We start from the raw sequence: 13,928 nt of genomic DNA, 5'->3' as shown, positions 1-13,928 counted from the left end.
TTTTGAGATTTAAAAAAATTAAATTGTTTATTATATTTTGTATGAAGATTTAAAAAAGGTGTAATGCTGAGATAAGATGAGATGAGATGATAATTTTATGTCTCATCCTACCCCTAAACCTGTAAGAGATCATATCATCGGATGTGATCTCCTGTTGACATGTGAGCCACATGCGCCGTTTATAGGTCAACTCCTACTTCCACTATATAGGACACTGTCTCATCTACTTAAACCACTTTAAAGACCCTTTGCTTCAGTTTTTGCCTGAGTTTTGTCTATCCCTACCCCTCATCCATGAAGGGTCGAGGGTTTTCGCATCTTCCTCTGACCCGAATCAAGAACCACAATGGTACCACTTCTAGCAATCAATTCCTCGAGACTTTGAAAAGATCTTTCATTACCTTTGGTCTAGTCAACGTAATCGGGCCCTTGCCCCCTTTTTACAAAAATTGTATTGGGCTGTATGTTCGGCCCAAACGAGTAAGGATGGATGTTTTTTTGGTTTGGAATCTGTCATTAGTTCATAACCTTCTTGTGTATATTTTAAATCCTCTATTGTCTTCTCCTATAAACTTTCCTGGTGCTGTCGCTATCTTCTTCTTCAAAGAAGTTCAGCTTGAACATCCTGGCTCTCGAAATTTTCAGTATCAATGTATCATCATCATCACCATCACTATCACCATCATGATAACCATCATCAGACACATTATGATATGCAGGCTTGCAGCCATGCAGCCGACCTTGACTTGCTGATATATAGGCAGTCCCCAATTTACCAGTCCAAGCAAGTATGAGGGTAAAACACACACACACACACATACATATATTATATATATATATATATATATATAATATATATATGTATAGACAAACGAATCTAGTTTCAAGATGATGCTAAAAAAACTCTAAACGACTTAAACAGGGGAGGAAGTTTGCATGAAGTTGTCAGGCAGAAGATAGGTGTCTCTAAACCTGCCCAAAATGGAACTCAGAAATAAAAACATCATGCCAAGCTATGAGAGCTATCCTGTTTAAGATACATGGAAAAAAAAATACATGGAAAATGGTGACAAAAAATAAATATCAGGCTACTGTCTTGCATGGAGAAATGAGGGTTATAGCCCTTTGCAAGTGAGCCAGGGAACTGCAATTCTAATTAGGAGTAATTCACTCATTTTATGTGATAGACTTCGAACTTCAATCTTTGAGCGAGATGGACAGGGTAGTAAAAGTCATTCAATGCAAAGAACTAAATAGCCAACTCAACATTTTTTTTTTTTTATCAATACTACTTTGGATTGGCTTCATCCTACATACTGTTCTATAACTCCAAATGAAGTGTCCAGTGCCATGCATATAATAAAGCTTTGAGAAGAAAAATGTAGGATATTATACTTTCCTCTCACCTTATAATATCTCTTATATCAATTTGAACTTCCAAATGTTCTCCACCTTTATTTTCACAACCTACTCCTATGATAAGCCCCTCTCCTATATTTTCTCCCCTTGTGTGCAAACTTTGATGTCCTGGTCACCCTAATGTCATGGATGGCAGTACCATTTTTCCAATGCTTAATTGCATTTCCTCTACCACCATGAATTGAATCCCTACCAATAGCTACTTGTATACGATGACTCCTTGGCCGCAAACATTTCCTCAGGTAAGCACCTCTGTGACTCCTCCATCGGTGAGATGGTGACTTGTTCACATCCATGGATCTAGACATATGATATGAAAAACTTCCATCATCATATTCTTCTTCGCTTGTGTCAAACTCTTCTTCGAGGTGTGTTCTGTTGACCCTTTTTAGCTTATGAAGCTTTACCCACAAGAAAATGCAACAGTACTCCCAAGCATGAAAACAGGAAGAAATACATGCCCATACTATCTTGCAAAGGCTGTGAATGATACATTGGCAAAGGCCTACTTTCTCTAACAGATAGAAGAATAAGAGAACTGCAAACACCAAATGAAAATAAAAAACATCCAATTTCAGATATGGCTCTACTAAACATTTTATAATACACACTTCGTCGACTGATCCTGGACTTAAGAGTCATCTTCTCAGTAAACAAACTCACCTATGTAAACCAGAACCAGTACCATGGCTATCTTTAGCAGATTGGCAATGCAAAAATTTTCGATGTAACAGATGAAATCCCATGTTGATCCGCACTCTGAACTGTAAGAAAATACAGACGCCGTGACAATTATTCAGCCCAAAAACCAGAAAGAGTGATTAAAACATGATAATAGAATAAATACATTGTTTCCAAACTGTTGACAGTATATATCATAATCAAGATCAAGGAATGAAAATGTCAGGAAACGATTGCTTTCAAATTACAGTGGTTAAAGCGTATGAAAAGAGTTCTATGGATAACAGTCCCTTAAATTGTTCCCTCCAAATCGTAAGATTTAACCAAGAGCTATAGATTAAGGATCCTATACTAAGCCTCTAATGAGGCATCACAGACTATAAAATGAAAGTGAAAACTGTGTTTACCTGCATGATTTTCCAGCAAGGAAATCAAGTGGAGAGTTGAAAAGGTCGCCAAAGACTTTACCAAACCCCGAAAAGAATGAACTAATTATGTTACCCATCAAGTTAAGTGACAGATTTGAGCATGGCCTCACGGTTGCCCGAGATATTCAGAGAAAGTCAGGACTTTGTATTTCACTCCTGTAAGATTAAAAGAAGAAGAAGAAGATGACACTGATTAGTGTCCCTTGCCAAACTTGCCTTGATTTGCAAGATAAATTTGTGTATTTTTAGTTCTTGGATATTATGACCAGTACGATCGTTAACTTCCGAGTAAATGCAGATTCAAATTCATGGGAAAAATAATATAAGACCCACAACTTGAAAAAGCGAAAAAACCACTGTATTCAGGTTATCAGAGAATGAGGAGACAGACATGGCCAAAACTAATGATATTGGTACAATAATTGTGCACACAGGTCACAGGTGTAAGTGTCGTGTAGAGAGAGAGAGAGAGAGAGAGAGTTACAGTTTCATCATTTCAATGCGAAGAGTGTGTAGTAGTAAGAAACATCTACGGCATTGTTCGCTGCCAATGAATGGAAGGAGTGCGGAGAGAAACGAAGATGAGGGAGTGCAGAGAGACAAAATGAGAAAACAGAGTTCGAATGTGACCGAAGTTAGACGTCCACAACATATTCATAACCGCCGTTCTATATCCCACTCCGTCCGTGTCTGCGGCCTGCGCCACTGCACCGCGTTTTCAAATATTTAAACTTTAGTGCTAAAAAAGGCAAATTTTGGTTAAAAAAAAACAAGGAAATATTTCTTTATTGAGAATCTTTTGTCTATAAAATAAATAAATAATTAATTATTTTACAAATTGAAGTGATTTAAAATGATTAATTAAAATAATTTTTTTATTATAATTAAATATAATTTAAGAAAGATACGAATAGATAATAATTAGAACTTTTCTAAGTAAAAAATGCTTAACATGTTTGCGGCCTAATGGATTCATGCAATCCCCGTACTTTTATCTAGGGCTGTACAAGAATCGAGAAATTGGCCGGTATCGACTCAGACAGGCCGCTGGTGCACGGAACCGGTCGAAACTAGTAGAGAACCAGTCGGCCGGTGGTAGGAATTAAACAAAACCGACGTTGGCCGGTTCGGTCCTGTTTCGACCCAGTGAAAAACCGTTCTATCGGCCGAAGTTAGCTATGTTTTTTTTTTTTTTTTCAAATATATGTATATGAAACGACACCCTTTTTCTGTTGAAGGGTGGCTCTCTTTGGGCGGAATTTTTTCTTGTCAAATATGTGGGTAATGCACAGATCTCTATGGCGCGTGAGGAGGAAGGGGGTCTTGGTTTTGGCAAGGGGTTGTTTAGGTCCTTCCTGTGGTGTTAAATAATTCAAGATGGCTGGTTCGCAAGGGAGCTTTGAGCTTTTGGTTTGATAACTGGATGGGCACTGGTGCTATTGTTGCTCGACAAAATGTGGTGGGTGATAGAGATTTATAGGTCCGAAATTTATTTGAGGGTGCGAAGTGAAATATACCATTTTTGTGACAGCTTGTGGAAGAGGAAATGGTGAATATAATCTTGGCAGCACAGATCTGAAGTCGAGAGGGGCAAGATATTTTTGTTTGGAAGCATACCATAGATGGAAATTTTACTACTAAATCGGCATGGAATATTGTTAGAACTCAAGGGTTGTTATGCTCATAGAAGAAATGGCTTTGACAAAAATATGTACTCAAGAAGATGTCTTTCTTATGTTGGCATGCACGTCGAATGGCTATCCTCGTCGGTGAGGTAATTAAACAATTAGGCATTCCAATTGTTTCGAAATGTCATTGTTGTATTTCTTCTCAAGTTGAAACTATTGATCATATTCTTTGTGATAGGAAAGGACCGAGAAAAGTTTGGGATTTTTTTGTAGCGATTTTTGGTATTCATTTGCCGGCTACTTGGATTTGGGCTGGGCTGATGAATATCTGGTGGTGTAGAGCTTCATAGTCCTCCCGAGTGCGTTATTTACGTGGTGTTATACTTACTTTTATTTCTTAGACTCTTTAGAAAACACGGTGTAGTGCACGTATGGAGGGACTGAGTTTTGATTGGAGGAAGATGCACATGATGCTACGATTTTGAGAGAGCTAAACTGTCCTGTGGTGGCGTTAGGTGGCAGAGTTTCAAGAAGAATTTCATAGGAATTACTGAAGGCTGGGATAGTGAAACTCAATATTGGTGGGGGTTCTTGTGGTTCTCCTGAGATGTCCGGTGGAGGGGGAATTGTTAGAGATGATCGTGGTCATGTATTGGGAGGTTTTGCCCATTGCTATGGTCAAGCTACCAATACGATTGTTGAATGTCGTGCGGTGCTTGATGGTCTTTGGATGTGTAATCAACTCGGATTGAGGGACTTTGTTGTCGAGTCGGATTCAATTGTTATTGTGGGATAATTTGTGTAAGATGTTTGTAATTAGGTATCTTTGAGATTTTTGGGAGGAAGCTCAAAGCCTAGTTAGCTCTCTTAATGTTCAATTTAAGCATGTTTATAGAAAGACTAATATGGTAGCCCATTTTTTTGGCTAAAAATGGGGTTGATGGAAGTAATTTGGAGTTTATTGGAGAAGATGTTAGTCTGGGAAGGTTGAGGGGTCTTTTACGTACAAATAGATTAGACATCCCTTACATTAGACGTTAATTTTTTGTGGAGATGTATTTTCTTTTGATTGTGATGTACCTATGGTTGTTCCTCCACCTGAATAAGGGTTTTATTAATAGATAGAGGTGAAGCCTCCTTAAAATAATAATAAAAAGACTGTTTCACTTAGATAAGTGATATAACATCGTTTTGGGATGCAGGTTGTAAATAAAATATAAATGCAATGATGCCATTGAATTAGGGTAAAAGACCCTTCGAGCCCTTCTTTCTCATTCTTCTTTCTAAGTTTTTCCCTCATTCTCAAATTCTCCGCAACGATAACCACCCCCTAGCCTCCCTTTCCGATGCGGTGATGCCATCTCCCTCTAAGGCTCTTAGAACCTCTGTCTCAGGTCTCTCATCTCTCTCTCTCTCTCTCTCTCTCTCATGGGATAGTTGATGTTTATTGTTTGGATCTACATAGTTGATGTTTATTGTTGAATCTATATTGTTGAGTACTGAGAAATTTGTATGACTTATGGGATCCGATGTTCATGCCGATGAATTGATGACAACTAGCCAAAACTACGCTGGCTGATTTTACCACTCCCCATCGACGGTTACGATCGTTTGCTCCTCCCATTTTTCTCTCATAGGTCAACGTCAGTTTTGCCCACAAACTGCACCGAAAGGATTGGTTTTCACCCCTACTTTTATTTGTTATTTCCTTTTTCCGGAAAATGACTGAATGAGATCTTATAACTTTCAAAACCTGACAACAAAACCAAAGTATGAACAGTAAAATAAGATTAGTATGTTATAAAAAGATTTCACAAAAGTAAATTCACAAATAAAAATAACTTCATGTAATCCATTAGGTATACTTTACAATAAAAATAACTTTATAATTTGACTTATCACATCAAAGCACGTTAATTTATGAGTTTACTTTTATAAAATTCTTTTGTGACTAAAGCATTTCTCTTATGAAAAATTCTTTTTATCAGTCACTATTCACTACCCCACACTCCATACCCTATGAAAAACACATTCACACCCTATAAAAAATAAGAGCTCTAAATGTGAAGTGTGAAAGTAAATAATGACTGATACATAAAATTCACGGGTATCAGTAGTTAACACTACAAACCTAGCAGCAGATAGATATCACACTCTAAAAATATAAGCGAAGGCACGTGCCTTTCCCGTAATCATTCAGAAAAAATGTAACCCAGTTTTGTAAATCAAAACAGTTTTGAATTCCCGAAAACATTTCATCAATTACAAGTACTACGGAGAGGAGAGTACATCCAATTTTGAGCCCTCCAAGGGGCAATCAACTGCAACCTACATAAAATATGAAACAAAGTAAAGAAAAGGTAGAAACGGCAATTCGGACGTGCAACAGTGGGTCAATGATCAATCCATCCTTCCCTTCAAGATCCTCTCCTTTACTTCAGTCGGTGTTCTGTTACAGAGTGAAAATACACATCAAAATAAAATTTCCCTATATATTATTAATCTGAATCTTTTGTAATGTTCATCGGATTCTAGAAGAATACAACTGACGCACTGAACAGATATGCTAGCCAAAAGAAAGAAACCCAACGATCCAAGATGGCAAAACTCTAACCAAGGGGAAAAATTATTAGTGCTAGTTTTCGTTATTGAAAAATAATAGTAGAAATATTACTTAAAATCTCTAACACCACAATTCTTAGAAGTTGGATTGCTGTAGAAAAGTTATTTCTTTCCCCTTTCATGCAGCTTATCAGTGGTTATTTGTTTTCACTAGCTTCATATTCCATTGAAACGGGAAAATTGAACATTTTCACAGCCAGGCAGAACAAAGAAATAAAACAAAACACAGAACCTTACATTTGCCAAGTTCGTTGAAAGAAAAGAAAAGGAACAAAAAATCTTTTGAAATGCTGAGGGAGATCATTTTCTCCTCATTCTCTAGATCAATAAAAAAACAATACTTGCATACCAAGAATATTCTAATGCGATCAACAGCTTAAAGGACAGTATTATATGCAATATCAGGACGTGACATAGTCCTCATTATGGTTTCACTTGATTATTAGCAGCATCACAATTCAAAAAGAAAGCAATTCCAGGAAGCCAGAGTTAAGAAGGAAAGGCATAAAGGGCTTACATGACATAAACATGTCCTCCCCATCCACTCAAACAGTCTCGATCAACTGACGATAGCAGGGCTTGAGAGATGGTCTCAAACAATTCCTCTGCTTCCTGAGTAGATAAAGCAAAGAGTAGTAGCTCAAATTAGTATGATAAACGTGAAAAGAGAAGATTATTTTTTTTTTTTTATAAGTAATAATTTTATTCAAAGAAATAGGCATAAGCACAAGTACATAGGACGTATACAAAAGAAACACCTACTACTTCCAAAAACAAAAAGAAACTGACACCAGAAAAACTAAAACAGAAGCAGAAAATTATCCGCCATTACAAAAGCTTTAGCCCAAGAACTCAATGTACTCAAGGAAAAATCCCTAAGATCTCCCAAAGAGCATTCTTTATCTTCGAAGCATCTCCCATTTCTTTCAAGCCAAATGCACCACATAAGAAAAGGAGGAATCATCTTCCAAACCCTCACTGCCTTCTTGCAACCCTTCCACCCTACCAATAAATCCACCACTTCTCTAGGCATTACCCAATATAATCCTATCCAACTCAAAACCTCATTCCACAAGAATCTTGTCACTTCACAGTGAAGAAAAAGGTGATCTACAGATTCGCCATCCTTTTTACACATGACACCAATCAGCAATAAACATACCTCTCCTTCTAAGATTATCAGTAGTCAAAACTTTGCCCAAAGAAGCCACCCAACAGAAAAAAGCAACCTTAGAGGGAACTTTCACTTTCCATATACTTCTCCAAGGAAAAACACTACTACTTTGGCTTGACAAAATTCTGTAATAAGTAGAAACTGAAAACTTAGCATTTCCAGCAGGAATCCACACCATGCTATCCTCTCTTTCTGGCACCAACTTTGAGCTGTAGAGTTTAACCAGCAGAGCCTTAACTTCATCCACTTCCCAATCATTAACATCCCTGATAAAAATGATATTCCAATCAACCTTGTTGTTACTACTATAGTAAGAATCATAAATAGTTGCATTATGATCCCTAGCAATTCTGAAAAGGATAGGAAATTCCAGCTTAAGAGCAGTATCCCCACACCACAGATCATGCCAAAAGAGAATCCTCTTTCCATCTCCAACCTTCAATCTGAAATTATTGGAGAAGGAATCCCATCCTTTTCTAATAAATTTCCACAAAATAACCCCGTAAACTCCACTAGCTGCTTTAGTACACCAACCTCCCCTCAAACTTCCATATTTCACTTCTATCACATTTTTCCAAACGGCTTTACTCTCCAATTGAAATCTCCAAATCCATTTCCCAAGTAAAGCTCTATTAAAAATCCTTAAATCTTTAATCCCCAAACCACCACGATCCAATGGTTGACAAACCTTCTTCCAACTAACCAAATGAAACTTCTTTTCCTCACCTTTACATGAACATATTCAGCAATTAGAGCAGCAAGTGCTAGCCCAATAAATTCTAGCTGAGAAGCAATTAGTTATTCTGACTGCGAAGTAAGCCCAATAATTGCATCTGTGCTTCCTACTGATTCATTTATCTATGATATAATGCATCATGCTCATACAGGGAGTTCTCAACATGGCAGAAGAGTATTGCATATTCCATTCTTTTTTATAACTAATAAAATTTCATTCAAACTTGTAAAAAGCAGAATAGTATTTGAATGTTCAACATGCCATAATCATAACAAATGGAGTACTCTTTATTTCTCTCTTGTATATATCCTTTATATAATATCTCTAGGTGGTAGCAAATATTACGTCCATCGCATGTATAAGACCTCTAGGAAGTAGCAACTCATACACTATACATCTGAGGGTTATGTATTGCTCAACTGAATTTAACTTCCTACAATACTAGTAAGTCAAGAGTTCAATATTGTGACAAACCATGTCGGGCTTGAACATTGCCTCACAAGCACCATAGAGAGACTCTGAGGCAGTGCCAGCAACAACAAAATCTTTTGCTAGTTCCCTGCATATAATTATCACATGAAAAAAATGCAGCATTACGTTCAAAACCATCCTATCAATCTAAATTAGCAAAAACTTAAGAAAAGAAAAATCATATTACTTGGCTCCAATTGAATCCATAGTGCAAATGAATGGCTTGTCTTCTTCACCCAATCCAGCAATTACAGGCTGACAGAAGTATGGACCAAACCTGTGAATCAAAAAGAGAGGTCACATCCATGTTTAGCTCTTATGCGTTTCATAAGATCATTCAAACAAAAGTAAAAATGATCATAAAAAGGCTAAATTTGATAGCAAATGGACCAAAGAAAATAAACTCTTTTTTTATAAGTATTAAAATTGCTTTATTAACATAGGGGTAATAAAAAATAAACTAAAATATATATATAAAGATCTTTTTTTGTTTTTTTTTTATAAGTAAGAGATAAATATTATATATATGAATGAAGTAGACATAGCCCTTGTACACAGGAAATATAGAGAAGGACCCCTAATTACATTCTAAAAGTGAGAAATTAAAGACAAGAAATCATGAACATTATCCCCATGCAGTACAATAGCGGAAAAACAGCACATTAAAGTGTGGAGAAAAAAAATTCTTCAACTCGGCCATTGTGCGTTCCTTATCTTCGAAGCATTGCGCATTCATTTCCGTCCAAATGCACCACATAATGCACAACGAAATCATCTTCCACACTGCAACCACTTGGTGACAGCCTTGCAACTTTCTCCAACAACCCAACAAATCCACCACCCTCATAGGCATAACCCAAGCAATGCATGATCTCCACATCACACGTCCCTCCAAAAACTGATTCGATTGCCTTCACTAATAACAAATCGAATTTGATTTACAAAACGTGGCCACCACTTCCTTATAAATATCCATACACCCACACCATACCCCCCACTCACTTCATTAGAGCACCAACCACCCCCAACGACACCATATCTAGCATCAATAATTTCTTTCTACAATGATCCCTCCTCCAAATGATATCTCCAAAGCCATTTTCCCAATAAAACTTTATTAAAAGTTCTCAAATTACACACTCCCAACAAACCCTTCTCAACTGAGACACATACTGTCTTCCATCTCACCAGATGGAATTTCTTATCCTCCCCATGCCTCCCCATAAGAATGCCCTAAAAAGTTTCTCCATCTTGTTCACCACCCCTATAGGCATAGGAAACAGCAATAAAAAATATGTAGGAAGGTTAGTGAGAGTACTCTTAATGAGAGTGAGGCGGCCTCCTTTTGATAAATACACCCGTTTCCAACTAACCAACATTTTCTCTACCTTCTCCACCACCCCATTCCATATAGCTCTATTCTTGAAAATTGCTCCCAACGGAAGACCCATATATTTCATTAGAAGGCCCAGATATATAAAGATCTAATAACAACCATGTTTGAAATTCATTAGTAACCAAGTATATTTGAATGCCATTTTAAAAACAAATTTAATACAAAAAAAAAAAGGAGCAAAAGGAGTTTATTTATGCACTCGTTATAACAAGATATAATAAAGCCATCACAGGTTGGGTAGTTGCAACCTACACAAGCACACTTAACACTTGTAAAACCATCTTTGACTGCCACAAATGATACAAAATGCAACAAAGAATACTGGAATTCGAAACTGTTGCAACTTTATTCTTTTGATATTTGAGAATTTGAACTGTTAAAAGGAAAAAGGAAGGGGACAAAAAATATAGCAAATAGCATGTCTTACAGTGGCAGATTATAGATACAGGCCCTGCATTGTTACACAAATCATGATTGAAAGCATAACCAAAGAATAAACTGTCATCTTTGTAATATTTTTGGGATGAACAAGCATAACAGCACATCTAAGCTACCTTAAGGCTTAAGCACCAAAAGGATCTGACTTTGTATAGGCACACCAACTACTTTGATTGGTAGTGAACTGGAAAACAAAAAAGCTTGCTCCGTCCTCCATTCATTTTTATTTATGGTCTTAAGCACCTTTTGCATGTACAACATGTTTGTTTCATCTATGTACTTGTCCAAAGCACAGTCACTTGTATTTCAGAAGGACCCAGTATGCAACACACTAGTACAGGGACGCTAATTTGACACCAACTGGACTAAACATTACAGCTGTGTTCATATCAAAATGCTAATAGCTTCTTTACACCCAAATGCATAGCTCTCTACTGACATAATCATCACCACACATTTCAGCATTGCATAACAGAATGGTGAAGGAAAATTGGATAGCTGTAAAGCCCCGATGGAAGGCCCAAACTACATGGCCTATACTCCAAAAGGACTAGTCAACGATACAATTGGAGTCCCATTGAAACCTTATAAAGAGCAAGAACTTTTCCTTCCCAAGCAATGTGGAATCTCATTCGCCACCTACCCTTATCCTTATCATATGGGGTATCACAATTTCCTCCTCTTAAATTCCCGACGTCCTCATCAGGCCTGTTCGTTGTAAGTGGCAAGGCTCAAGTCCTATATTTTTTGTTGGGATAGGCTTTGATACTATTTATAACGCTCCAATGTAAGACCCAAACCACATGGCCTATACTCCAAAAGGATTAGTCAATGATACAATTGGAGCCCTATTAGAATCTTATAAAGATCAAGAACTTCTCATCACCACCTACCATTATCTTTATCATATGGGGTATCACAATAGCATACATATATTCTTGGTAGGGGTGGCAATATGTGACACGACCCATTAACCCAACACGAACACGACACGATAAAAGCGGATTAGGTTTTAGTTTTAACGGGTTCGGATCAAATCGGATTGACCCATTAAGACACGATTGCTTAACGAGTCAACCCATTATGATCCGTTAAGAAAGTTAAAGTTACAATTATACCCTTATACCTAACTTTATACCTAAAAATAAATTTGTTAAAATTTTAATTTCAATATTTTTATTGTTTGAATTGTAATTTTGAACTTGTAGTTAGTTTTATATTTTTTATAGATATTGTGATTTTAACATTTATATAAAATTATGCTAAACTAAACTAGGTCAGACGAGTTAATTTATGGTCTGTTCAACCCATTTACATAAATGGGTCAAAACGGGTTGACACGACCCGTTATGTTAATGGGTTGTGTTAGGGTTTGAGATTTTGACACGATGAGGTTAACGAGTTGAGTTAGGGTTGACCCATATAGTATAATATACATGTCTTGACACGACACGAACACGACCCGTTAACACGATTTGACATCCCTATTTCTTGGGCACTAGAACTGTTAGAGAATCTTATCATTCACAGGAGGTAGCACTACATCGAGTCATATGTAGCAATTCACAATTCTATAGTAACATAACAAAAACTAATTAACAAATAAATCGAATGGTGACTCCACACACAAACATATTCATATACAAGAGATTAAAAGCACTGACTTTACCTTTTCTCATACAGAACAGCAGAGACTAGGCTTGCAAAAGTTTCAGGCTTCATGTCTCTCTCTTCACGAAGCTGATACAGCTTGTGGCGGAACACAAGCCGTTGATACCTATTAATCAACCCCCACTCAAAACGATTATATAATTAAATAAAACTGAAGCGGTGGAGGAAGAGAAATCAAAAGGAGACTCCGACGGAGTCGTACAGAGTCTGAGCGTCGGTGGCGAGTCCAGAGAGACCGAGGAATAGGCGATCGTGAATCTTATAGATCCTTTGAAAGTCGGTGGCGATGGTTTGGAGCTGAACTCCGAGCCTACGATCACTGGCGATGGCGAAGCAGTTCTTTCCCACCATGGCAACCAGAGCAGATCCATTGTACTCGAAAATCTGCGAGACCAAAAGGAATAGAAAGTGAGCCTTAACCGTGATACATTTATAAAAATACGATTACATGATTACACCCAATTGCATTTACAAAGTGCTTAGGGTTTGAGACCGGATACGAATCGCAATTAACGAGGGTAGAAAGGGACTTACCGACATGATTAGGGTTTTGGAATTGAAAAAAGTGAGAGTGAGTGAGAGAGAGAGAAATGACTAAATGAGGTTTTGGAGCAGACTTGGTGAAGAAGAAGAAGAAGACTGGCTTGGGGGTTACTCTAACGATATCCGAACTTTTTACTCATCGTTCTTCCATGTTGCCATTTGGGTAGTGGGCCAGAAATATACGGGCTTAAGAACGATCACTTCTTCGGAATCTAGTTTGTTTGGGCTTTCTGTACTGGGCCAGAACAAGCTCGATCCAATTTGGAGAGAGAGGATTTCCACCTATGACCTAAGATTTTGCACATTTCAAATTTTCAACGACTTCGCACCAATAATACTAAATATTATCAAAGTAATTTTAGATATAGTTATAAAATATGTAAATTTCGTATATTTTTTATAAAATAAAATGTAATTTATTATTAAAAAAATAATCTTTTCATAGAGGTTCATTCCTATATCCACATTTTTCTAAAGAAATACGTAAGACTTGAATATTTTAAGACTGTAAATATTATTTTATATATATATATATATATATATATATACATATGAGAAATTTTTAGAAACTCCACCATTGTTACATCATTATCTAACTTGCTCAAGAACAGTGTTTAATAATTTTAATCATCGTTGAAAATGACAAGAATCTAAGAATTATTAAAAACTGTCGCTGATATATATAATAGTACATAGAACAATAATATGGTGTAGTTTTTTT

The 13,928-nt window shown here is 36.8% G+C and overlaps 1 protein-coding gene across 1 annotated transcript; it reads right to left on the bottom strand.

Annotated features, from left to right (window-relative positions):
• Positions 1-6,310: 6,310 nt before the first annotated feature.
• On the bottom strand, positions 6,311-13,368 carry LOC109008889 (proteasome subunit beta type-3-A). Its single transcript, XM_018989160.2, has 7 exons — positions 13,199-13,368; positions 12,867-13,048; positions 12,663-12,770; positions 9,347-9,436; positions 9,163-9,247; positions 7,296-7,390; positions 6,311-6,605 (listed from the first exon to the last, which is right to left on the bottom strand). The coding sequence occupies exons 1-7, from the start codon at positions 13,202-13,204 to the stop codon at positions 6,557-6,559; spliced, it is 615 nt and encodes a 204-aa protein (XP_018844705.1). The 5' UTR covers positions 13,205-13,368; the 3' UTR covers positions 6,311-6,556.
• Positions 13,369-13,928: the final 560 nt, after the last annotated feature.

This window comes from Juglans regia, chromosome 15, assembly GCF_001411555.2.
Source record: "Juglans regia cultivar Chandler chromosome 15, Walnut 2.0, whole genome shotgun sequence".
In the NCBI taxonomy this organism is placed as follows: Eukaryota; Viridiplantae; Streptophyta; class Magnoliopsida; order Fagales; family Juglandaceae; genus Juglans; species Juglans regia.
This window is presented reverse-complemented; position numbering and strand designations above follow the sequence as displayed.